Source organism: Erythrolamprus reginae, chromosome 1 (genome assembly GCF_031021105.1).
Source record: "Erythrolamprus reginae isolate rEryReg1 chromosome 1, rEryReg1.hap1, whole genome shotgun sequence".
Classification (NCBI taxonomy): Eukaryota; Metazoa; Chordata; class Lepidosauria; order Squamata; family Dipsadidae; genus Erythrolamprus; species Erythrolamprus reginae.
This window is the reverse complement of record NC_091950.1, coordinates 130,537,351-130,563,069: the sequence shown is the minus strand read 5'-3', so window position 1 is coordinate 130,563,069 and position 25,719 is coordinate 130,537,351. Positions and strand designations below refer to the sequence as shown.

Genomic DNA, 25,719 nt, shown 5'->3' with positions numbered 1-25,719 from the left:
TAAAGTGCCTGATCCACACCTTTTCTTGAAAGAAAGAGGAACACATAGAACAATATAATAGCCTCATTACTGCCTACAATTTCTGTGCTATTGGCCAAGTGTGATTGGACACACAAGGAATTTGTCAGCGTACATTGAAGAAGAAGATACATTTGTCAAGAATCATGTGGTACAACACTTAATCATTGTCATAGGGGTCAAATAAGCAATGAAGAAACAATCGATATTAATAAAAATCTTAGGATACAAGCAACAAGTTACAGTCATACAGTCCTAAGTGGGAGGAAAAGGATGATAGGAATGATGAGGAAAAAAACCTAGTAGAAATAGAAGTGCAGATTTGGTAAAAAGTTTGACAGTGTTGAGGGAATTTGTTTAGTAGAGTGATGGCGTTCGGGGAAAAACTGTTCTTGTGTCTAGTTGTCTTGGTGTGTAGTGCTCTGGAGCGACGTTTTGAGGGTAGGAGTTGAAACAGTTGGTGTCCAGGATGCGAGGGGTCAGAAAATATTTTCACCACCCTCTTTTTTGACTAGTGCAGTATACAGATCCTCAATGGAAGGCAGTATCTTATAAGACATCTTATACAACTGACGAGCAAAGATCACTCTTTATTAGCACTGATGTTGTTACCTAGTTAAGGTAATGAAATTTCTGAAAACAAGTACCTTCTGAGAGCACCAAGGATCCCTCAAGGGTTTATTTTGTAGCCCATTTGCGGACTGGGAAGGAGAACATTTTCATTCTCCTGAAATTAAATGCAAGACTATCCTAGCTACATTCATCCTTTCCTTCTCCCACCTTTTTCATAATATAAGAGGGCATTATCTATAGAAAATGTAGCAGTTAAGCATGAATGTGTTTTAAGGGGCAGCTGTTGGATTAATTGGTCAAATTAGGATTACTAAATGGAGGCCACTGGGCAGGTGAAGTTCTGTATGGTTTCTATTAAAGGAACTGCATCTCTCTAGAGAGGAAGGTGGGAGGGGACTCTGTGCCATTAAAACTGTGTCATCATTCCCTCCTCCCTGCCACAGCCACCAATTATGTAAATTATGTAAGGTACGGATGACCCTAACCTCCTCCGCATCTATGTATCCTGAGTAAAAGCTTCCAAGAAGTGCTCAGCTAAAGCAGACAACCAATGAAAAGTCCAGAGACAAGGCTAGGTAAAGACGGTTCCTTTATTTCAGCTCTTATAGGTAAGTGACAATCAGCGGAATACCGTCTGCTCAACCTGGGGAGAAACCGCTCTTTTTATACATTTGCAGCTCCCGCCAAAAGAGAGCAGCCCGCGTCTGAGCCAATCAGATGCGACTTCCTGTTTCCCGCTCAGACAGCGTTTCCACACGGAACCAACTATTTATAAGGATACAACACCCCTCCCTCCTTAGTCAGAATACATCACTCAAGAAAGCCACGTGACGAAATCCTCCAATCTGCTTGGTCTTCGCGAGGCTCGCTCCGACCTGCGCAGTTCATTTGAGTCCTCGCTTCCAACGGTGGAGGTCGGTTCGCCTGCACTTCCCCAGTGCGGCTGGGGCCTGGTTTGGGCTCCGGCCCACTGAGTCGATCGGGCAGGCACAACACCGACCTCTGAGGATGAAGATGGCTCGGCGTCGCTGGAGGATCCTTCCTGACTCCATAAGTCCATTTGAATGTCCATTAAAGCGGGTTGCGCGTTACAGTCTATTAGAGTGGGAGAGTCTGTTTTAGCTGTTTGCTCAGGGGAGGTTTCAATGCGCTTTCGTACATGGTCAATGTGCCGCTTCCACATTCGACCATCATCCAATTTTACAATGTATGTTTTAGGAGCAGTTTGTTGTACAATTGTTCCCTTCATCCAATTCAAACCCCCATCAAAATTCTTTGCAAAAACACTTTGACCCAAATACATTTGTCTTTCAGGGTTCACATACATAGGGTTATGAGTACAAAACCTTGGGTGTAACCTATCCAGTGGGTATCTCAGTTTCCTTCCCATTAGTATTTCAGCAGGGCTTACATGTGTGTGAGAATTTGGTGTAATATGTTGTGTTAACAAGAATTGGTCCAGATGCTGTTGTACATCTCCAGGGCCTGACCTGCGCAATGTCTCTTTTGCAACCCGAACGTATCGTTCTGCCAAACCATTAGCCCAGGGCGAGTAAGGCGAGATGAGGGCATGTCTGACCCCCAAGTTATCTAAAAATAATTCAAATTGCCTGGCTGTCAATTGGGGGCCATTGTCTGACACTAAGATGTCAGGACAGCCATGGGTGGCAAACAAATGGCGCAGAACCTTAATGGTGGCACTCGTAGTTATATTATTCATTGCAATGATTTCCACCCACTTGGAAAATGCATCTACCACTATTAAGAAATATTGTGACCCCACTGGCCCTGCAAAATCAATATGGACCCTGGACCAAGGCCCTGCAGGTTGTTCCCACTCTGCTGGAGTTGTTTTTGGGGGGTTAGGCCGCGACTCTTGGCATGGATCACACTTGGCTACCCACTTTTCAATATCAGTATCCAGACCTGGCCACCATAAGTGCCCCCTAGCTAGGCCCTTCATCCTGACAATCCCAGGATGGCCCACATGTAACATTGTGAGTACTTTGATCCTTAGACTTTCAGGAATGATTACTCTATCACCCCACAACAGGCAACCTTTAACATATGACAATTCCAGTCTTTTGGTTTTGAAATCACATAAATCAGATTCTACAGAGTCATTCTGCCACCCCTTAAGTACACAGTTTACCACATGCTGCAGCAGGAAACAGCTGTCCTCGTTGAGGGCTGGTGGGCTGAGGTCGTCTGGGGCCTCAGCGCGGGAAAACGTGGAGTCGATCTTGGCGATGACTTCTCGCTTGTCGTGCTCCTTCAGCTCTTTGGCAGCAGCGTCGGCGACCTCTGCGGTTTGTGCCAGTTTGATTACTGCCTGGAGAGACGGCTCGTCTTCGGTGAGGAGTTTGTTCCGCACCATGGCATTTCTCATGCCGAAAATTAAGGCATCAGTGAGGCGAGCTTCCGGGCTATCAAACTTGCATTTTGAAAGCACCGTTCGAAGACGCGTCACGAACTGATTAATGGATTCGGATTCGAGCTGGGCCATTCTTGAAAACTGGTGCCGGAAAACGACGGCTGGTTTCGTAGGCTTGAAATGGCTCGCGAGCTTGGTTTGCAGGACGTCCCAAGCGACGGATTTGGCTGGGAGCGGATCGGTGAGAGTCTGGGCGAGATCGAATATTTCTGGGCCGCAGTAGTTCAGGAAGATTGCCCGCTTTCGTTCGGCGTCGGCGTCCCTTATTCCCACGGCTTCGAGGAAGATCTCGAACTTGGCTATGTAGGCGTCCCAGGAAGATTTCTCCGGATCGAAGAACTCAGGAGCCCGGCCGATTTGAAGGTTGTTCATCTTGCACGCGTGGTTCTTCCATCCGTCGTCGCCAGTGAAAAGTCCAGAGACAAGGCTAGGTAAAGACGGTTCCTTTATTTCAGCTCTTATAGGTAAGTGACAATCAGTGGAATACCGTCTGCTCAACCTGGGGAGAAACCGCTCTTTTTATACATTTACGGCTCCTGCCAAAAGAGAGCAGCCCGCATCTGAGCCAATCAGACGCGACTTCCTGTTTCCCGCTCAGACAGCGTTTCCATACGGAACCAACTATTTACAAGGATACAACAACCAAGATCTTATATTCCCTGTTTTGTGAGAATACACGGCAAGAATCTTTGAAATAATGGGATATCATATCCTCCCCAAATCTTTTAAAGTGTTATTTTTTTTAAAAAAAGGCTATTCTTTAACTTGCTTGGATTTCAGAAAACAGTTTTGTACATCTAAGGGAACTAATGATGTCACATATTCATGAAGTACAAACTCTTTTGGATTTTCCCCTCTCTCTCCTATTCAAAAAACCCCCCTGTTCCCTCAAGTCAATTAGATCACCCAAATCGTCCAGGTTTCAACTTCCCCATCAATTATGCTTTGCAGGTGGGGTAGAAACTAGTAGTATAAATTAGACAGAAACAAACTGATCAGACCTTCTTCCAAAATGCTCGCATTCAGTGCCAAAAGTAAAAGCCAGTGAAATCTATAGGACAGCAGGATAAATTCATCCTACCTTTCTCTCTACCTGGTTATAATAAAGAATTTCACAAGAAACATACATACCTGCTTATGTCATAAATGAATCCGGGAGTCATCTACCCAAGTCACTTCTGAACACTCTCTTATTTCTCAGTGCCTAAAAAATGCTTTGCCTCCTTTCTCTTAAGTCACTGTTGGCTATCCTTTTCAGCACCAGGTACCCAAAGCACCAGTGGTGGGTTGCTTCTAGTTCAGCCTGGTTCTATGAACTGCTAGTAGGAGGCTCCACCCACCCACCCAGGACACTTCTGCATGTGTGTGAACCACTAGCAACGAGTTTTAAAACTCATTACTGCGAAGCACCCATAATGCAATGCACATATGACCCACCTCCCATCCACCCATGCATGCACATGCAACCCTGTGCAGGCCCTTCCCCCTGGACAGGCACACATGCCTCCCGCATGTCCCTTGCACCAACAGACAAGGCAAGCTCAGAGATCCTTCGAGTGGAGGTGATCGCCACTAGGAATGCCACCTTATGGCATTGGACCAGATTACCTCCGGAACCGTCTACTATCGCACGAATCCCAGCGGCCGATAAGGTCCCACAGAGTTCGCCTTCTCCGGGTCCCGTCGACTAAACAATGTCATTTGGCGGGCTCCAGGGGAAGAGCCTTCTCTGTGGTGGCCCCGGCCCTCTGGAATCAACTTCCCACGGAGATTAGAACTGCCCCTACCCTCCTTGTCTTTCGTAAATTACTCAAGACTCACTTATACCACCAGGCATGGGGGAGTTGAGACACCTTTCCCCCCAGGTTTCTTTATATGTTTGGTATGAATATGCTGTTTGCTTTTTAAATATATGATGGGGTTTTATATGCTTCTTTTAATATTAGATTTTTTTTGCTATAATATTGTTTTTATTGTTGTGAGCTGACCCGAGTCTTCGGAGAGGGGCGGCATACAAATCTAACAAATAATAATAATAATAATAATAATAATAATAATAATAAGTATTATTATTATTATTATTATTATTATTATTATTATTATTATTATTATTATTATTATTATTATTATTATTGGTAAAGTAGCAAAGCAAAGTGGGCCTCAAGGGCTTGTAGGGGTACCTAGGTTGAGATGTCCCAGGTTGGGTACCGATGGATGGAGGACACAAATTTACAGCTCTTTTCATGAACTTGTGAAACAGAGAATGTTGAGATTAGGAGCCTAGAGAACCGCGGGACAAAATGGACGAGAGTGCTGCCACCTGACGTCATTAATAAAAAGTAGCATGAAACCCAGAAATAAAGATAGTATAAAATACTATACAAAATACAAACAACCGGTACAACCAATCCCTGGACAAATTTGCTGAGGAAAAAATACAGCCATTTACTGTAGTAATGGGGGTCACTAGAAAAGATGGGATCCAGCAGAGATAAACAGCAAGGCATTCCCAAAATTCCCAGAAGTCTCTCTCTTCTCTCCTGTTTAATGATTAGAAGCTGTTAAGAGAGTGCCAGTTTTTTATATTGGTTAAGGCATCAGGCTAGAAACTGGGAGACTGTGAGTTTTAGTCCTTTTTTAGGCACAAAGCCAAACTGCATAGCCTTGAGGCAGCCATTTTCTCTCAATCCTAGAAATAAGGCAATGGCAAACCACTTCTGAAATCTTGCCAAGAAAACTGCAGGGGATTTCCAGGCAGTCGACAGAAATAAAAATAGATTTGAAGGCAACCCCCTCAAAAAAGCAGCCCTAAAATGGAAGAATGTCCGTTCCAGATTTTAAAGCATGGGCAGGTTGACTTGGGCGAACAATTTTCTTCAAGTTGCTTGGCTCCAAACTGTCTAAGAAATGCAAGCACTTCAAACGAGGCAGAGAAACACACTGGGAACTAATGCAACTATGTAGAATAAGAGCCACAGAATCAGTCCGTCATCAAAAGCTTTCTTCTGCTTCAGTGAAATTTATGAGTCATCTTCAAAAGCAGCTCCATGAAGACTCTATTTAGCAGCAGAGCCTCTCCAGATATTCTGCATCTGGTATAAGCTGGTAAAAAGGACTCTTGGCTATCACAATCATCAGTGCTTGCCAAGGAAATGCAGAGATAGTGCAGAGTCCAAACAGACTCTCAAGCTTCCCTTTTAGGTCCTCAGGAAGAATGAAAAGCTATTCAAAATGGGCGATAAAGCTCCATCAAGAACACTTGTGCAGTGTGCAGTGGTTAGAGGGCAGTACTGCAAGCTACTTCTGCTGATCACTGGCTGTCAGCAGTTTGGCACATCGAATCTTAGTAGGTTCAAGGTTGACTCAGCCTTCCATCCTTCCAAGGTCGGTAAAATGAGGACCCAGATTGTTGGGGGCAATATGCTGACTCTCTGTAAACCATTTACAGAGGGCTGTAAAGTACTGTGAGGCTGTATATAAGTCTAAATGCTTTTGCTATTTAGTCTCATTACCTGTGAGATTTCAACCTTGTCTGAGATTAAATCTCCATTTATTTGTCTTCATCTACCTCAAACCAAAAACTGCTTTTAAAAAATTGGGTTCCATGGTCTCTTCTAGATAGATAAGACTACAATGCCAGGTAGAGTAGAACATAATCAGAAAGCACTTCAACCCCACCTCTGAGTGACTTCCCCTAGCACAGTGATGGTGAACGGATGGCACGTGGAGCCATATCTTGAGGGCAGGTGAGGGGTTGCCCTATGTCAGCTCAGGCTTGCATGCATGCACTGGCCAGCTGCTTTTTGGCTGTTTTTGCTCTCCCCAGGCTTCAGGAAAGCCTCCTGAAGCCTGAGGATGGCAAAAAACGGGCCAATGGGCCAACCAGAACTTCCGGTTGGGCTGATTTTAGGAGGCTTCCCTGAACCCTGGGGTCTGCAAGCTTTAGTAAGGGCTGAGCGCATGCACAGGAGGGCAATGTGGGATTGTGAGTATGTATGGGGGCAGGGCATTGCATTATGGTTATGGGCATACGCACTCATGCTATCGCTCGCATGTGCGCCATTTTGGCACCCAAACCAAAAAAGGTTTGCCATCACTGCCCTAGCCGTCCCATGCAGAAATGTTGAAGACAATCTCCTGTAAGTCCCCAGTGAACACCTGCTCTAGAATGGGTATCATTTGCAAAGCTCATTGACACAAGTTTCTTCCTATTTCACATTTTACAGAGCGTGCCTAAATTCTTCTCTCTCCTCTCCCTTTTCTTTAAGTGCCGTTCTCTCAAATTACAAGTCAGAAGGCGGGCTTGCTTCTTTCTGATCATTATCTACTTACACTGCTCTTGAAATAATCTGAATCTGACGAGGACTAAGTAACAATTTACTCAAAAGGGAGGACTTTTATTTTAGGAACTCTGGCAAGCTTTTCTTTCCCCCTTCCCAAACTTCCAATTATGTCCACAGGAAACAATAAAGGAGGGTAGGGGCCTGTCAGGAAGAATAATGGGGTAGGACAATTGTGCCTATGATGTCACCCTTCCTGCCATCTGCTATTCAGCAGCAGCAGTTCCACTCACCTCCAACCCCTCCCCCATTATAACTAGAAGGCTTCGTGTAACAACAGAAGACCAAATTACTTTGCCAGTGCCCTCCACTTGTTCTTTCTCCTTCCAAAAAAAGCCGAAGAAGCAACACTAGTGACCAAAGAAAAACTCAAGCCTTCTTTTCAATGTATTGGGCTTGTTTGCTAAATAGTCACAGCAATGAAGGCCAAGATTGGTGGCAATACAATGTGATGATGTTGTGTAATAAGAGAGCTGCTATGTTCCTGAATTTTGTAGAATCCAGCATCTGTGAAGTAACATGTCCCCCTGAACACTTTCAAATGGCGCTGACTTTACTGAAGCCCTCCCGCCAATATCATCCAAATGAAGCGGGCTCTAAAGCAGGATTCTCCAACCTTGGCAACTTTATGACTTGTGGACTTCAACTCCCAGAATTCCTCAGTCAGTATGTTCCGGCTGAGGCATTCTGGGAGTTGAAGTCCATCCACAAGTTATAAAGTTGCCAAGATTGGAGACCCCTGTTTTAAAGGTAGTAATGCATTCCAAAGGACAATCTGTAGGAAAAAATATTTTCATAATGGCTGAAGACATGTTGCCTTCCATGTGTAGCAAGATGCAAGTGTTGATGGGAATGCAACAGACAATGTCAAAAATCCTGGCTGATGTGGAATCCAATGCACACAATTAATTTTCTTCTATCCCATGCACAACTACAATTCAAGGTAACTTAAAGGACCTAAAAGAGGCAGAGCTCAACTTGAACAAAATCTGGAGAGTCCACCAACTTTTTGAATACCCAAGGCTCATGATTCCAACAAATGTGCTTCTTTAATTATCTCATTAAGTTTTTTCCCATCTCACTAGCATACAGAGAAATGACTCTAGCCACAACTTTAAGAGGAGGGGAAAAAACTAATTAACAGATTACAATTATTTCTACCATACTTTAAATAGGGCATCCAACATAAAGAGAAGAGGAAGGCTTATTTATGATCTATATACAGTGGTGCCTCTACTTACAGACTTAATTCATTCCATGATCAGGTTCTTAAGTAGAAAAGTTTGTAAGAAGAAGCAATTTTTCCCATAGGAATCAACATAAAAGCAAATAATGCGTGCGACTGGGAAAACCACAGGGAGGGTGGAGGCCCTGTTTCCTCCTAGGAGATTCCTAGAGAGGCCCCATGGAGGCTTCTCCTCGCCTTTTCCAGTTACAGTTTTGGAGGCTCGGGTTCATAAATGGAAAATGGTTTGTGAGAAGAGGCAAACAAATCTTGAACACCCGGTTCATATCTAGAAAAGTTTGTAAATATAGGCGTTCGTAGGTAGAGGTACCACTGTGTATGGAACAATATATACAATATACACGAGAAGCATGGTGCCCATGGGCATGCTGATTTTAATTCCGCCCTTGCCAATTACCTGCCTGAACTTACCTTATTTTTTATTCAATCATTTTAACTTTTAAAATGCAGAGACAGCTGACAAAATAAAACAAGCCTCTGATATCATCTTCATTTATTAACAGGTAGACAATCCATGATTTGCAATCTCTCAACCCCCATTCTTGTGCTTCTGGGAAACAATCAGATTGCATCACTGAAATTCAGTAGCAACATGAAACACAGACTCCATTTTTATAGTACTTATTTTGGACTGTAAAATTCAACCACATAGAGCAATAAATCCTTAAAGCCTCTAAGCACTAAACCAGCAGATTAGAAAAAATAGAATGGATAATATGTGGCAACAAAAACAATGCTTATTCCGTAATCTAGAAAAATTTATCTGGATTTCACATAATTCCTCAAGATATTCTTATAAAATAAATGTGATGGGTGACCACAGCCTAGTACAGGGGCCGGCAACCTTAAACAATCAAAGAGCCTTTTGGACCAGTTTCCCACAAAAAAGTAAACACCGGGAGCCACAAAAAACTTTTGACATCTAAAATGAAGATAACACGTCAATTATTGTTTTTTTTAACTTTACGCTATGTATAAAAAAGCTATAGTGTGTTGCATTTATGTAATCAATGAACTGCTACAGAGAAAACAAACTTTTTTCTCTGCGTACAATAAAAACATTTTGAATTCCGAAAAATGAGATGGGTCAAAAACCCGCTCGCTGTCTGCGGCGCTTCGAGTTTCTCCTCCCGGATCTTCGGCTGCAGCGAGCGCCGAGCGCGCCTCCGGGAGGAGAAACTCGAAGCGCCGCGGACAGCGAGCGCCAGGAAGGGAGAAGAAGAGTCAATGAACGGTGCCAGCCGCCGCCTCGCCCAATGCAAAGCGCGAGAGCCCAGACCCAGAGGCAACCCGCTCGCTGTCCACGGCGTTTCGAGTTTCTCCTCCTGGAGGCGCGCTCGACGCTCGCTGCAGCTGAAGATCCGGGTTTCCCCTTTCCGTGGGCAGCGGACAAAGGAACCTTCCCTGGGTCTTCCCCCGCTGCAGCGAGTGCCGAGCGCGCCTCCGGGAGGAGAAACTCGAAGCGCCGCGGACAGCAAGCGGGTTGCCTCCGGGTCTGGGCTCTCGCGCTTTGCATTGGGCGAGGCGGCGGCTGGCGCCGTTCATTGACTCTTCTTCTCCCTTCCTGGCGACCTCGGCGGCGGAGGATGGAAGAGCGGGGAAGAAGAGGAGGAGGAGGGAGAAGGAAACACGGCAGCCGAAGCAGCACGGACTCCTCTCTCAGTTGGAGTGTGGAAAAGGGGAGCGAGGGGCCGGGCGGGTTGAGGGAATCAAAGAGGGGTGGGGGTGGGGGTGCTGCTCTGAGGCGCTCGGAAAGAGTTTTCGGAAGGCTCTCGTGTTACGGCGAAAGGGCGTGTGGAGAGCCTGATGTTGGCGGAATTGGGGACCAGCGAGGAGCCGAAGATCCGGGTGGGGAAACCCGGATCTTCGGCTCCTCGCTGGTGCTGCGCTGCCGAGCAGATCAGCTGCTAGGCGGCCGCTCGAGAGCAAGAGGGGGAGAGATAGAGAAAGAGAGAGAAGGAAAGAAAGAGATGAGAGAGGGAGGAAGAGAGTGTGAGAGAGGAAGAAGCAAGATAGAGAAAGAGAGAGAGAAAGAAAGATGAGAAAGGAAGGAAGAGAAATGAGAAAATGATTGAAGCAGAGAATGACAGGAAAGAAAGAGAAAGAGACAGAGAAGTGACTCTTGGTGATGACGTATGACGTCATCGGGTGGAAAAATCGCGATATAGCGTTTCGCGAAGAACGAGATCGCGAAACTCGAGGGATCACTGTATATACATCTTTGCATCAGTACTGAAAACTATTAGGAAACATCATAAGTAGCATTCAACAGTGTGTATGGAGTCGCAAAATTAAATAAAATATTAACCTTTTTTTAAAAAAAAATGAAAATAGCCAAAATCTTGAGAAATCCTATTACAAAACAAAACTGTAGAGTTAGCAATTTCCTAACATTTGGGGCATTCTTGAAATTATTTTTATTTTGGCAGCTGCATCAGGAGTGATTTCTAATACCTGCAAGGATCACAGATTGGGAAGCACTATATAAATAGAGCTCACAGTCATGCTGTGCCTGACTTGCAACACAGATCATCTTCAAAACATGTGGGATAAAGTGATAAAATTACAGAAGCCAGAAATGAAGTCTATCCAGCATAGACTATTTTATTGTTCCATATTTAACTTTTCAAGGGAGATGGTGCAATACATGGATTTGAGTGACTAGGGTTCAAATCTCAAAATTGCAATACTCTCTGGTTGGTTTAGAGTGGTTGGTTGATTTCTGAAGATAAATTGTATCATTGGGCCCTATCTAACAAAATGAAATTCAATGGCGAAAAAAGTAAGATTCTAGTTAGTCTAGAAAAACCAAATGCACAGGTACAGAATAAGTGATACCTGGCTCAATGAGAGGGGTCTTCGAGTCCTAGGAGGCAATCATTTAAATATGAGCCAGCAGTATGCAGCAGCTGCCAAAAAAGCCAACACAGTTCTACATTACATTAACAGAGGGATAAAATCAAGATCACGTGAAGTGTTAATACTTTACAATGCCTTGGTAAGGCCACACTTGAAATATTGCATCCAGTTTTGGTCACCACGATATAGAAAAGATATTGAGACACTAGAAAGAGTGCAGAGAAAAGCAACAAAGATGATTAAGGGACTTGAGGATAAAACATATGAAGGAATTGGGCATATCTAGTTTTAATAAACAGAAGGACTTGGAGTGGACATGTTAGCAATGTTCCAATATCTAATGGGCTGCAATTAGAGGGGGTAGTGGTGTCAATCTATTTGGTTGTACAGTACTTTTCTAATTGCTTCAATGTAATATCCAATAATTTGATCTTTGGTTTCTTCATAGGAAGCAATGAACAGTTTTCACATTTAAAAAAGACATTAGTTAGTTAGTTAGTTAGTTAGTTAGTTAGTTAGTTAGTTAGTTAGCTAGCTAGCTAGCTAGCTAGCTAGCTAGCTATTTATTTTTATTTATTTATTCATTCATTCATTCATTCATTTATTGGATTTGTATGCTGCCCCTCTCCGTGGACTCGGGGCAGCTAACAACAGTGATAAAAACAGCATGTAACAATCCAATACTAAAACAACTAAAAAACCCTTATTTATAAAACCAAACATACATACAAACATACCATGCATAAATTGTAGAGGCCTAGGGGGAAAGAATATCTCTTTCCCTAGGGGGAAAGAATATCTCAGTTCCCCCATGCCTGATGGCAGAGGTGGGTTTTAAGGAGCTTACGAAAGGTGTGGAGGGTGGGGGTAATTAGGGGACCTAACTGGTTGCTGGGATTCATGAAACCCGAAGGTAGATGGGGAGTGGGAGAGAAATAAAAAGTACTAAATAAAATCTCCCTTATCTTCTTCATAAACCTGATTTTTCAAACTTGCTTGCTATCTAGCATCTAGCAAAAGGAGATATAAAAATTGATTCCCAGTAAAGGAAAATGAATCTCAGGAACCAAGTGTGAAAATTAGCAATAGAAATGAATATTAAGTTCTTTTATCATTTAAAACAAATAGCCACTATAAACCTGGAAGGGCACCCATTTTCTGTCAATTGTGCAGTGTTTTGAACAACCTGCTGGGAGACTATTTAGAAATATTTGCTTGTGTGCTCAATTCCCTACTCAGCTGACTTCAGTATTAATTATTTAACTGCACAACATGACATATTCATTATCTTTAGAGATTTTTAGGGTTTTTTTTCCTTGTTTCACTCTGTTTTATCTAAGGTAGAATTTGAAACTGTACAAAACAGGAGTATCAATTAAATGATTAAAAAGCCACATGGGGCTCAAAAACAGCTGGAAGTTAAAATGAAAAGACATGGTGGAATATAAAAAAAAAACCAATCACATCCAAAGAGAAAAGGGATCATTAGGATTCCTTTTTGGCACAAGTATCACCAACTGTGTCTCAGTGTGTGGCAGAACAGATCAGCTTTATCTGGATTCAGAAGCTAAACAGCTTTGTACCTGATGAATAGATAGGAGAGAGACTGGACTTTATGTCACCTGGAAGATATAAAAGGAAATGCCAATGGCAAACCTGAAGTGGGTGAAGGCACCTGGCCAGAAACCAAGAGACTATGAGATTGTCCCACCTTAGGCACAAAGATAAGTAAATTACACCTTGGGCCAGTCATTCTCTGTCAGCCCTACAAAGCAGGCAATAGCAAACCAATTTCAAAATCTTGTCAAGAAAACTTCAAGGAATTGTCCAGGCAGCTGCCTCCAGTTTTTTGAAGACACGCACACCCTCTAAAAAAGTTACACTGCTGCCAATTAAGTTAGATGGATGTGACCCAGAGTTGCGTTTGACTTGAAGGAGAATCTACTTATATCTGACAGGCATAACTAGCAATGTAGGAGCCTAGATAGGTATGGTACATCATTTCCCATAGAAGTGAATAGATGTAGCTCAGAATTGAACAGTGGACTCCTTGATTTATTTTATTTTATTTTATTATTTTATTTTATTTATTTATTTTCTCCTTAGACTCAGGGCGGCTTACAACATGTTAGCAGTAGCACTTTTTCACGGAGCCAGCATATTGCCCCCACAATCCAGGTCCTCATTTTACCCACCTCGGAAGGATGGAAGACTGAGTCAACCTTGAGCCGGTGGTGAGATTTGAACCACTGACCTGCAGATCTACAGTCAGCTTCAGTGGCTCACAGTACAACACTCAACCTGCTGCGCCACCCCGGCTCAATACTATCTAAGCTTAGCTGTTGCTTGCAGACAGTTCATTCCTCAACTAGGTATCATCCTCAATAGTGAGATGGGCAACATGTTAAATAAATAAACAGATAATAAGCAAATAAAATAAATCAGTGCTGATGAAATTACTAGTTGTGTAATGGTGAGGTTACCTAGTTGGGCAATGAAACATCTGCAAGCAAACAACCAAGCTCAGAGAGTACCAAGGACTCAATTCCTCATTTTGTTAGACTGATTGACTGTTTGCTTTGGAATCCAAAGTCTAAGAACACCTGCCACAAAACAGATTTTTCCCCTTATGTTTTGTATCCGAGAATGGGTTTCAAAAATTTTAGAAAGGGGTTTTCTGCCCGGTTACGGTGTGTGTGTGGCCACGGTGGACATGATCTAGTTGGCCTCCTGCACCATGGCAGAGAGTGCGTTTTTGCCCTCTCTGGGCTCTGGAGGCTTTCCTTGAGCCTCTGGGAGGGCGAAAGTGGCTTCTCCAGGCTACAGAGGCCATCTAGAGGCTGGAAACAGGCCTTCCCAAACTTCCGGTAGCTGTTTTTCGCCCTCCCCAAGCCTCTGTGTGCGCCCTGCATCCAAAACGGGCCCTGTGAGGACTCCTGAGAGGAGCAGGGTGGGTGAGGCCAGCCAGGAGTGGGATTTGGGGATTCTCCAAATTGCACAAAATCTTAGCTAGAGGTTCTCCCAGCAGCCCACCCTGTTTGTATCTGATGATTTGTAATACTCTTTACCATGCACTGTCAACAGCACAGTAAGATTTTAGTATTTTTAACTCAAATATAACTGTATAATCCCAGGAAAAGACAAAAGTGTCTTTAACAATTTGCCAGGTAGAGCAGGTGTGCCCACATTCCAGATCTGGAGTGCTGCACAACTCTCCCATGTATTTATCTAAAGCCCAATGTTACAACCAGAATGGTTGCAAATTTAGGGAGGGAGGAAGCAGGAAAGGAAGGAAACTCAGAATGATTCTGCAATGTCCATTTAAAAGTGTCTCTTACCCATTTCTCGATTCTGTGCCTTACCACAAATTTACCTAGCTGCTTTCTATTTGGAAAAATATTAATAAAGCCCTCTAGACCAAAAAGCTCTCTGGCCAATAGCCATGCTCACCCAAAGAGACCTCTAAAAATGCATTGTGTTCCTCTGTTATCAGTGGCTGAAGAAAAATATTCAAGAATCATTCCTCGTGGCCTTGAATATAGCAGACAGAAGGCAAATGATTCCCCCCTCACACACACAAAGATTCAGGCAGGGGTGATGTCACTGCTAGCCAAATTAAATAAACCATATGCGTACATTTAACGGGAGGGGAACACGAAGACCCTACAGATGGTTCCAGCTGGGCCCAGCATTTGATTAATCGCTTGAATTACCCTCCTTTGCTACAAAATAATAAAAATTGGGGGAGGGAAAGGAAGAAGAAATGCTAGGGGGGAAAAAATAACACCCAGAAACAAACCAATGCAGCTTCTGGGAAAAGATGGCTGCCTTACCTTAAACAGTAGTTGGCTTCTTCTAAAGAAAAGCCAGGTCTACCCAGTGGAACAAAGACTCTATATAAGCACCTTGCTTTTTTGCTAATTTAGACTGGCAGCAGCACAGGCAAAGATTTAAATCCCAGGTGAAAGAAAAAAGGAAAAAAGAAAGACAAAAAAAAAGAAAGAAAGAAAGAAAGAAAGAGAAAGAGAGACAGGGAGGGAGAGAGGGAGAGAGAGAAAGAAAGAGAGAGGGAGGGAGAAAGAGAAAAAAGACGAAAGAAAGAAAGAAAGAAAGAAAGAAAGAAAGAAAGAAAGAAAGAAAGAAAGAAAGAAAGAAGCATGGCCCACAAGGATGATTTCTGATACAGAAACAAGGGGAAAAACATTTTTTCCAGGCGTCTGGGTAACATGGTAGGAACCTGTTTAAGTGCTGCAAATTGAACTGTGGTTGAAGGAAATGAGAACATGCAGTACCAAGGAATGATAATTAAGCCTCTAGTCGATTACAGACTTACCTTGTCATATAATCCAACTGAATTGAATGGGATCTACTGTCAAATGTGCAGTGTGCTTTTTTTTTTGGGGGGGGGGGAGTAATCCAGCCAGAAATTTCCTTGGAATACATCCTCCCCAACCCTAACCCCACCCCACGACTTCTTCTAAAACCACCTCCTGGATCTTTTTCTTCCACCATGTAACCAAACATGTTATGAAACATAGACAAAACCAAGCATAATTTCACTACAGAACAGGGCTATGGAGATTTCACAACTGTAAGAACTACTTTGCCTTCCACCTTGAACAGAGACCTATTTAAAAGAGCTAAAACCAACCTAATAAATGCTACAGATCCAATCTGGAAAAGGTGATTTGAAGTAGGTATGATCACATATGCCATACCTGTGTTAATAGCCTTGCAGAAGGTCTTGGGCTCACACAGGGAAATATGTGTTTGGAAGCAAGGAAGTACCAAAGATACATCTCTGTCTACCTCAAAAAAACATGTAACATTTGTATCTCAAATCCAGATTTCCCTGAATTCATGAGTCTCCCATGCAAGCCTAGGAAAACAAGATTTGGTGTATGCCTGCTGCAAAGGATTTTTCTTACTTTGGATTGAAAATGGAGGTTATCCAAAAAAAAACCCATTAAGGAACACAGACACAGAATTGAGCAACACAATGCCTCCAGGTTTCTAATCCCCAAATTAATTTGCACTAGCAAGGTTCGGGTTTTCACAAATACAGTGATCTCTCGGTTAGCGCGGGGGTTACGTTCCAAGACCTCCCGCGCTAACCGATTTCCGCGTTATACTGGATGCGGAAGTAAAAACCACCATCTGCGCATGTGCGCCATTTTTTTCATGGCCGCACATGCGCAGATGGTGGAGTTTGCGTGTGGGCGGCGGGGAAGACCAAGGGAAGGTTCCTTCAGCCGCCCAACAGCTGATCTGCTCCGCAGCGCGGAAGCAGCGAGGAGCCGAAGATGGGGTAAAGGCAAAGGGGAAACCCCATCTTCGGCTCCTCGCTGCTGCCGCGCTGCGGAGCGGATCAGGTGTTGGGCGGCTGAAGGAACCTTCCCTTGGTCTTCCCGCCGCCCAGGCAAAGGGGAAACCCCAAGATCGCTTGCCGCTTTGCAGCTTGGAGCCTTGCTTCGCCTCCTTCGCTGCAATAGGCAAGCGGCAAGCGATCTTGAGAAAGAGAGAGAAAGGAGGGCGACTTGCCAGTCCACGCCCCCCTGGATGAACAGCCTCGCATGGCCCCAGCGCCGGGCTCCGCTGTTGCCTCCGCCCCCATTCGGCTCTGCAGCTGAGAGGCCTTCCCGGCAGAGCCCTCCCCAACAGCTCCCGCCGCCAGCGCAAAAAAGAAAAGAAAAAAAATCCCCAAAAGAGGCAGGCACAAAGCGGGGGCACAAGGGGAGCTGCCCGGCAGAGGTTGCTTTTTTTCTTCTCGTGGGCAAGTGGAGGGGGGGAGAGAGAAGGGAGGAAGAGAGTGTGAGAGAGGAAGAAAGAGAGAGAGAAATGATAGAAAAAAGGGGAGAAAAAAGAGAAATGAGAAAATGATTGAAGCATAGTGACAGGAAAGAAAGAGAAAGAGACAGAGAAGTGACTCTTGGTGATGACGTATGACGTCATCGGGTGGGAAAAACCGTGGTATAGCAAAAAAACCGTGGAGTATTTTTTAATTAATATTTTGTGAAAAACCGTGTTGTAGCGTTTCGCACTAATCGAGACCGTGCTAATCGAGGGATCACTGTAAACTTATTTCCCTCTCTTCTCCACCACCACCTTTGTCATGCAATTTAATTTAATTTAATTTAATCCATATAATTTAGAACAAGGAAAAAGGAAGTCTGCCTATAGTTATTTTTTAAAATACAGTAGTCAAAAGCTCAATGATTTAGATTCTGCCCCTTCAATGTTATAAGACAATGCAATATTTGATTTGACTAGAGGGGCTGTCTTTCTGGATCCCTTTGAATGACCATGCAGCATCAACCTCTGTGGGTTCCCTTGTTTGTTTATTTATTTAGTTATTTATTTAATTTCATTTGGATGCTGCCCATCTCCTCTCAGGGCGGTGAACAGCAATGAAAAAAATCAATAGAATGCAATAAAAAAGATACAAAAGTTAAAACCCCATGATAAAAACATTCATCCATCAATCATTAGTGATAGGCAAACTGAACCCGCACAATTCGGGTCCGTACCGAATTTTGCAGTGTTCAGTATGTTGAACCCGAACCCGAAATTTTTTCAAACTTCTGACAAAGTTCTGGGTCGTGTTCGGCGTTCGGAACTTTGACGTCACTGGCAGGTTGCTAAGGATCCCAAGGTGATCACTTCCTGGATTCCATGGAAGACCTTCCTCCTTCAAAGGGAGGTCTTCACGTAAAAATAAACATTGTTATTTTTATGAAAAAGGATGCCGCAGCGGCGCTGCAAGCAAGGGGCGATCCTTTCACGTAAAAATAAACATGTTTATTTTTACATGAAAGGACCGCTCTTTGCTTGAAGCGCCGCTGCGGTGTCCTTTTTCGTAAAAATAACATTTATTTTTACATGAAGACCTCCCTTTGAAGGAGCTGGGGAATCCCTCCCACGAAGAGATTCCGAGGGCGGAGCTTTGACGTCACCGGCAGGTTGCTAAGGATGCCAAGGTGATCACTTCCTGGATTCCATGGAATCCAGGAAGTGATCACCTTGGGGTCCTTAGCAACCTGCCGGTGACGTCAAAGCTCCGCCCACGGAATCTCTTCGTGGGAGGGATTCCCCGTTCGGGTTCGAGTTCGGATTCAGTTCGGGTTCGGCCAAATTTTGTGTAACGTTCATCCGAACTTGCCAAACCCGAACACCGTTGGGTTCGCCCATCACTATCAATCATTCAACAGTTAGGCCAAAGCACGGGGTTGGTGCTTCACCACCCTCCCAGGCCTGCTGGCAAAGCTGAATTTTTAAGGCCTTTCTGAAGGCCAGGAGAGTGGGGGCAGTGCGAATCTCCAGGGGAAGCTAGTTCCAGTGTGCCGGAGCCATCACAGAGAAGGCCCTTCCCTGTGGCCCCGCCAGCTGGCATTGTTTGGCTGACGGGATCTAGAGGAGGCCGACTCTGTGGGATCTGATTGGCCATTGGAATATGTGAGGCAGAAGACGGTCCTGTAAGTAATCTGGTCCTAACCCATGTAGACCACATGGCTGCCTCTCTATGATAATTTTCTGGGAAATATCCCTCTTCCCTTTGTTCCTATCTGTGAATTGCAATCTAAAAGAAGAAGATAGAAATTAAAATGCATTTCTCGAAATGTACAATTCATTTAAAGACCCTGGAAGTCCATGTTTGCTAAACCTAAGGGGGACTGAACCTGTTTGCTTTGTTAGTACTTTGCTAGAAATGTCTTTGCTTGAAATGCCCTGGACCTGTGCCATCTATCCAATAGAGTATAGGACAGGATAATAAGATAGGAAAAATATTTTAAAAGCTATGAACAGAATCTAGTGGGGAGTTCTAAAAAGGCAGATGGCGAGAACAGCCCAATAAATCAAATGACTGATCTGCATTTATCATCACAGAAAATTCTGAATTGCCATTAGCAGTTTTAGCAGGGTGGCTATACTAATCATATAACACAAGACTGACAGGTATCTCCCTCTGGTATCTAGGTATAGCTGTACCTCAGTTGGAAGAATTCCACTCAGGATAAGCTAAGCAGCTGCCACCTGTTGTGAGAAGATATCCCTTCCCTTTTCTGACAATATTCTGGAATCTGAGTAAACCAAAGGAGAAATCCCCTTCTCCAGGATTACGTTTTTAAACAACCTGCACCAGCATCCCCCTTTTATCCAGGAAACAAGGCCCAAACAGTGCCCAGTGCTTAGGTAAACCACATACCAAAATAACAATAAATAAAGGATTTTTTAAAAGAATAAAAAGGACAAAGTACATATTTCAAGAATAAGAGAGCTAGACTAAGTTATGAGGCCTCTAACTACGTATATGCAAATCCAAGCAATCATTAACCACTACAACTCAAATAAAAAAAACTCAGAATGTGAACAAGGGTAGAAACTTCCAGCGTTTCTGAACCTTAGCAAGTTTAAGATGTGTGGACTTCGGTTCCCAGAATTCCTCAGCCAGCTATCCAATTAAGCACGGAAGCAATTGAAGAGAAATAAAACATTTTCTGATGCTTCTGCACTCCTGTATTTCCCGTCAGCTTTACCTACAGATTTCAGTCCTTCTTCTTAAAAAGATCTGAGTGCCAGGCCTAAGCAGGAGATCTATTGCTATAGTCCTCAATTTATGACCGCAATCGGAACCAGAAGTTCCATTCAATTGAATTTATTCTATTCTTCCCATTATTTTCCCATTTATAGCTAAAAAAAAAGGATATTGGTTTCCAGAGATGGGGAATGTGAAAGAAAATTAATGTTATCAATAAAATCAAAGTACCCTGTTTCCCCGATAGTAAGACACCCCCGATTGTAAGACGTATCAGGGGTTTCAGGGGGGTCGGCTAATATAAGCTGTACCCCGAAAGTAAGACATATGTCTTACTTTCGGGGAAACACGGGGGTATTGCCGCCTCCCTCTCATCTAGCTGGACCTGGAGAGCGAGAAGGCGGTGAGGGCGAGGAAGGCGCTTGGGAGCGGTGCAGCGGGGAAAGCAGCGGGGCAGGGGCCGCCTCCCTCCCTCCTTCCTTCCTTCCCAGATGGCAGCGCACTCAGGGCCTCGCCGGCCGGCTCCCTCTGCATCTGTCTATGTCTTTTTCTGACTCCAGCGCTACCTTCCTGCTCAACAAGGTAACTTAACGGGCACCGCGCAGCTGCCGCCGTTGCCATCGCCTCTCATCTAGCTGGACCTGGAGAGCGAGAAGGCGGCGAGGGCGAGGAAGGTGCTTCGGAGCGGAGCGGCGGGGAAAGCAGCGGGGGTGGGGGCCGCCTCCCTCCCTCCTTCCTTCCTTCCCAGCTGGCAGCGCACTCCGGGCCTCGCCAGCCGGCCGGCTCCCTCCCCGTCTGTCTATGTCTTTTTCTGACTCCAGCGCGCACCGTTTTTTCCAATATAAGACATACCCCGAAAGTAAGACATAGTGCGGCTTTTGGGGATAAAAAGAAAGTAAGACACTGTCTTACTTTCGAGGAAACATGGTATATGTTTCTTTCATAGTGTAATGCCTGATGTAATCATTCCTAATTCTTAACTGTACGTTTTTAATTATGATTAAGTGACTAAAGGTAACAGTAAATTTCTTCTTATGTATTTTTGGTACATGTAATTTGGAATATTAAACTATGAGGGAGGGGGAGCGAGGGAAGGAAGGAGGGAGGGAGAGAGAGAGAGAGAGCAAGGATTCAATTCAATTTCATTTTGTGGTGCAGATTACGTAGAACAAATAAATAGCATTCATGCTGTTGTAAATTATTGAAAGGGGTGTTGAATAGCTCCCATAGAATTTGATCTATCCTTCCCTTCCTGTTTTAATCAATTCTTTGTCCATACAGGAACTGATTCATAGCCTAGGTCAGCTAAGTAGCTTCTGCTGAAAGACTATCAACAGTTTTTTTGACTATCCAAATAGAATTTACTGGATTTTTGCCATGTTCCTACTTGTTATCACCTCCAAATAGTTGGTGATACAAGATTTTTATGTTAAAACTGTATGGATGCTTTCTTAATCAGGCTTATTCCCCTAAACATTTAAAACATATTAGCTACTTTCTACCATCTTGCATAACCTTAAGAAATCATATGAATTCTTTTTACATAATCTTATGAAATCTTCTTAAATAATCTTATGTAGTTTCTTCTCTGGCAATATTACACTGCTAACCATAGCTTACAAAACATTTGGTAGACCAATTCTGGAATACAGCTCGACTGTATTCCAGAATTGGAATATCAGACATTAATACAATCAAGAGAGTCCAGAAATATTTCACAAGAATAGTCCTTCACCCCTCCACTTGCAACAAAATGCCTTATTCTACCAGACTTGAAATACTGGGATTAGACAATTTACAACTATGTTGCCTCCGGTCTGATCTAAATGTAATTCATAAAATCATATACCAAAATGTCTTTCCTGTTAATTACTATTTCACCTTCAACTGCAGCAACATACAAGCACATAATGGATCCAAACTAAATGTAAACCGCTCCAAACTCAACTGCAGAAAACATCATTTCAGCAACAGAGTGATCAATGCCTGGAATGCACTACCTGACTCTGTGGTTTCTTCCCCAAACCCCAAAAACTTTAACCTTACACTGTCTATAGTCGACCTCTCACTGTTTCTAAGAGGTCTGTAGGGAGAGTGCATAAGTGCACCACTGTACCTATCGTCCCTGTCCTACTGCCCTATTGTCCTCTTTTATTGTTATTTTTTTTACTTACATTATTTTTATACTGTACAAACTAATACTATCCTATACATGTTTGACAAACAAACAAAAATAACTAAAGCACAATAGTTAACTTTTAAATTACTGTATATTCTTTATCAATTATCAATTATATTTCAATATCTGAATAATTTTTTAAATGTACATTTTGTATTAATTATAATTTTGGATGAGAGTCATTCCCCTAACATAAACCCTCTTCCCATTCATTCCTGTTTTTCATGTAGAGGGAGGATTTTCTGATAACACAAAAGAAAGCTCACTTTGAATTGGCTTCATTTGTTCTCAGTAATGACATCATACAAATCAAAATAGCCATAAAGAGACAATACATGACCTCCATATTATAACATCTATGTGATGTCCCAGCAATAAAGAGAAATTATAAATAAACCAGAAAGGAAGAAATAAAACACTGCCCCCAAAGAGGGATAGAAAAGAGCAATTTCATGTGATTCAGAGGTCTTCAAACTTGGCAACTTTACGACATATGGACTTCAACTCCCAGAATTCTCCAGTCAGCTATGGCTGGGTACATTTTACGCAGCACCCATGTTATACTCACATTAGATAATGTTTGGCTCTCTTCTGTCCATTTTTTGGTTTAAGATGGAACTACACATTACATGCTGTTCTCTAGAGTTCTTATTCTTTATAACCAAATAATGAAAATGTGGATGTCATAGATATATATATTGCTGAATTGAAACCCCAACCAGCATTTCCAATAAACAGGAAATGTAAGAGTTGAAATTAGAGCCATAGAAAGCCCACCACTGCTTTCTATCATGCAATAAATCTATTGAATCAGGAATGGAAGAATGATGGAAGAAAGCCTTACCATATTTTTTTGGCGTATAAGACACACCTTTTTCCTCCCTAAAAGAGGCTGAAAATTTGGGTGCATCTTATACTCTGAATGTAGCTTTTTCTAAGCTGTTTTTACAGCCCTAACAAGGTGCTAATGATCTTCCCAGCTTTTACCAGCTTGCTAGCTCTTTCATTGTTACTCTCTCCGACTAAGGTTTTTTAAAGCCCTAATCAGGGGATAAAATAATGTGCTGAAGCTGACCAGACTAAGGACGCTAGGCAGATGAATACCTGGTAGGCAGATTCCCTCCCCCTATTTTCCTCCCCAAAAACCAAAGTGTGTCTTATACTCTGAAAAATACGGTATCTGAAAAATACGGTATCCTCTTCCCCATAGGATTAGATAAAAATAGAAAACTGCATGAAAGAAAAGACCTTTAGCAATAGTACTTATATTTAAATAAGTACAGTACAGTAATACCTCGTCTTACGAACTTAATTAGTTCTGGGAGGAGGTTTGTAAGGCGAAAAGTTCGTAAGACAAAACAATGTTTCCCATAGGAAACAAAGGTGCCCAGCTGTCACCTTTTGAAACAGCCTGGAGTCCACGTTTCGGCCGGCCAGGAAGGATGTCTTTGTGATGTCAAAGCTCCGCCCATGGAATTCCCTATTGGGATTCCCCACCTCCGTTGAGCCTCCCAACCGGCCGACAGCTCCACGGCTCTTCTGGCAAGGTGACAGCCGGATGGCGGGGCTTCTTGGCAGCCTTCCAAACCCGAACGCCAAACCCAAACTTTTGCCGAACTTCTGAACTTTTGCCGAAGCCCCCCGGCTGTTTCAAAAGGCGACAGCCGGGCGGTGGGGCTTCTCAGCGGCCTCCTGAATGCCAAACCCGGAAGTTCGACAAAAGTTCAGGTTCGGCATTCGGGGGAACGCTGAGAAGCCCCCAGCTGTTTCAAAAGGCAACAGCTGGGCGGCGGCGCTTCTTGGCGGCCTTACAAACCCAAACGCTGAACCCAAAATTTTGCCGAACTTCCGAGTTCGGCATTCGGGCAGCGGGTTCATAAGGCGAAAAAAGTTCGTAAGAAGAGACAAAAATTTTCCGAACCTTGGGTTCGTATCTCGAAAAGTTCGTATGACGAGGGGTTCATATCACGAGGTACTACTGTACTTAAATAAGTAATATTCACAGTGCTTTACAGCCCTCTCTAAGCATTTTACAGCATATTGCCCCCAACAATCTGGGTCCTTATTTTACTCACCTTGGAAGGATGGAAGGATGAGTCAACCTTGTGCCTGGCACTCTAACCACTGTGCCACATTTGGCTCTAAAATCAAATGCAGAACTTGCATCCAAGTGGCCGGGGTGGTGCAGTGGTTAGAGTGCAGCACTGAAAGCTACTTCAGCTAACTGCTAGCTGTAGTTCAGCAGTTCAAATCTCTCCACTGGCTCAAGGTTGACTCAGACTTGTATCCTTCCGAGGTGGGTAAATGAGGACCAGATTGTTGGGGGCCATATGCTGATTCTGTAAACCGCTTAGAGAGTGTTTTACAAGCATTATGAAGGGGTATATAAATCAAAATGCTATTGCTATCTGAAATTCCGACTTTAAGGTTTTTTTTTTAAAAAAACTAACCCACCTTATTGATTGATTGATTGGATTTCTATGCCACCCCTCTCCAAAGACCACCTTATTGCATTGTTACATATAACGAAGATTGTTCTTTAAAATTAGGATTTATGAGAGGAACATTGAGTCACACTATGATTTGAATTTGGTGGATAACTAAGGGCTAAGGTTAAATACCTTTATACTGCAGGCTGGCTGGATGAGCTCTGTGATGGATACCTTGTCTTGTTGAAGCCTTCTTTTGACCAGCTTGGAACAGCAGATGTTGACAGAGTTGAGAACATGCCAAGAGTTGTACTCCACAAAGGAGCGGCTGTCAATGACCAACATTCCTTCGGTCCCACTCTTCAAGAGGTTGGCAAGCTTCTTGGCATCCATCACTTTGTGTGGAAGTTTGTCCCCGGCCATGGTAGACTGGTCCCTTCCGCAGCAAGTGGGAGAAGGAAAGGAACACCCAGGGAAGAGAAGCCAGCTCAGATATCCCAGAAGTGAAGGAGAAGGGGGAAAGCAACTTGAAAACAGCCAACTTTTGCCACGCTGCTAAAGCTCTGCATGAAAAGTCATTGTGCCAAACCTGTTAGGAAGTGCAGAGAGAAAAAGAAGAGGAAAAAGTAGTCAGATATTGCAAGTAATGCCATGTTGGTACTGATATATTTTGCTTTTGCTCAGATCTGGGAAAAACTATAGTCTTTAGATCAGGGGTCTCCAAACTTGGCAACTCTTAAAGACATCCCAGAAGTCCACAAGTCTTCAAGTTGCCAAGTTTGGAGACCCTTGGTCTAGAGCAGGGGTGCCAAACTTGATTTAATTGAGGGCCATATCAGGGTTGTGTTTGACCTTGGGCAGCCAAAATGGGCGTGGCCAGGGTGCATATGGACATCTTGACATCACTTTAATAATAATCTGTAATCTGAATAAATCCCTCATTTCAACCTTGAGCTACAAATATTCTCCTTTACTGGTACCAAGAACTAAACTAGAAAACATGTCCACACACCTTGAATTGTATGAGATTGGGGGTAGGATAGAGGCATGAAAAGTATAATCACACCTTCTGTCAGGCCCATTGCTGAGACTTGAAGTATTATGGTTA

The 25,719-nt window shown here is 43.4% G+C and overlaps 1 protein-coding gene across 2 annotated transcripts in view; it reads right to left on the bottom strand.

The window, feature by feature from the left end:
* The window catches only part of DUSP8 (dual specificity phosphatase 8), a 163,805-nt gene that overhangs the window by 99,999 nt on the left and 38,087 nt on the right, over positions 1–25,719 (bottom strand). For both annotated transcript variants that reach the window (XM_070765026.1, XM_070765034.1), the window contains exon 2: positions 24,804–25,200. In XM_070765026.1, coding sequence (XP_070621127.1) covers positions 24,804–25,034 — 231 coding nt within the window. In that variant the 5' untranslated portion in view covers positions 25,035–25,200. The remainder of the gene's footprint in view (positions 1–24,803; positions 25,201–25,719) is intronic.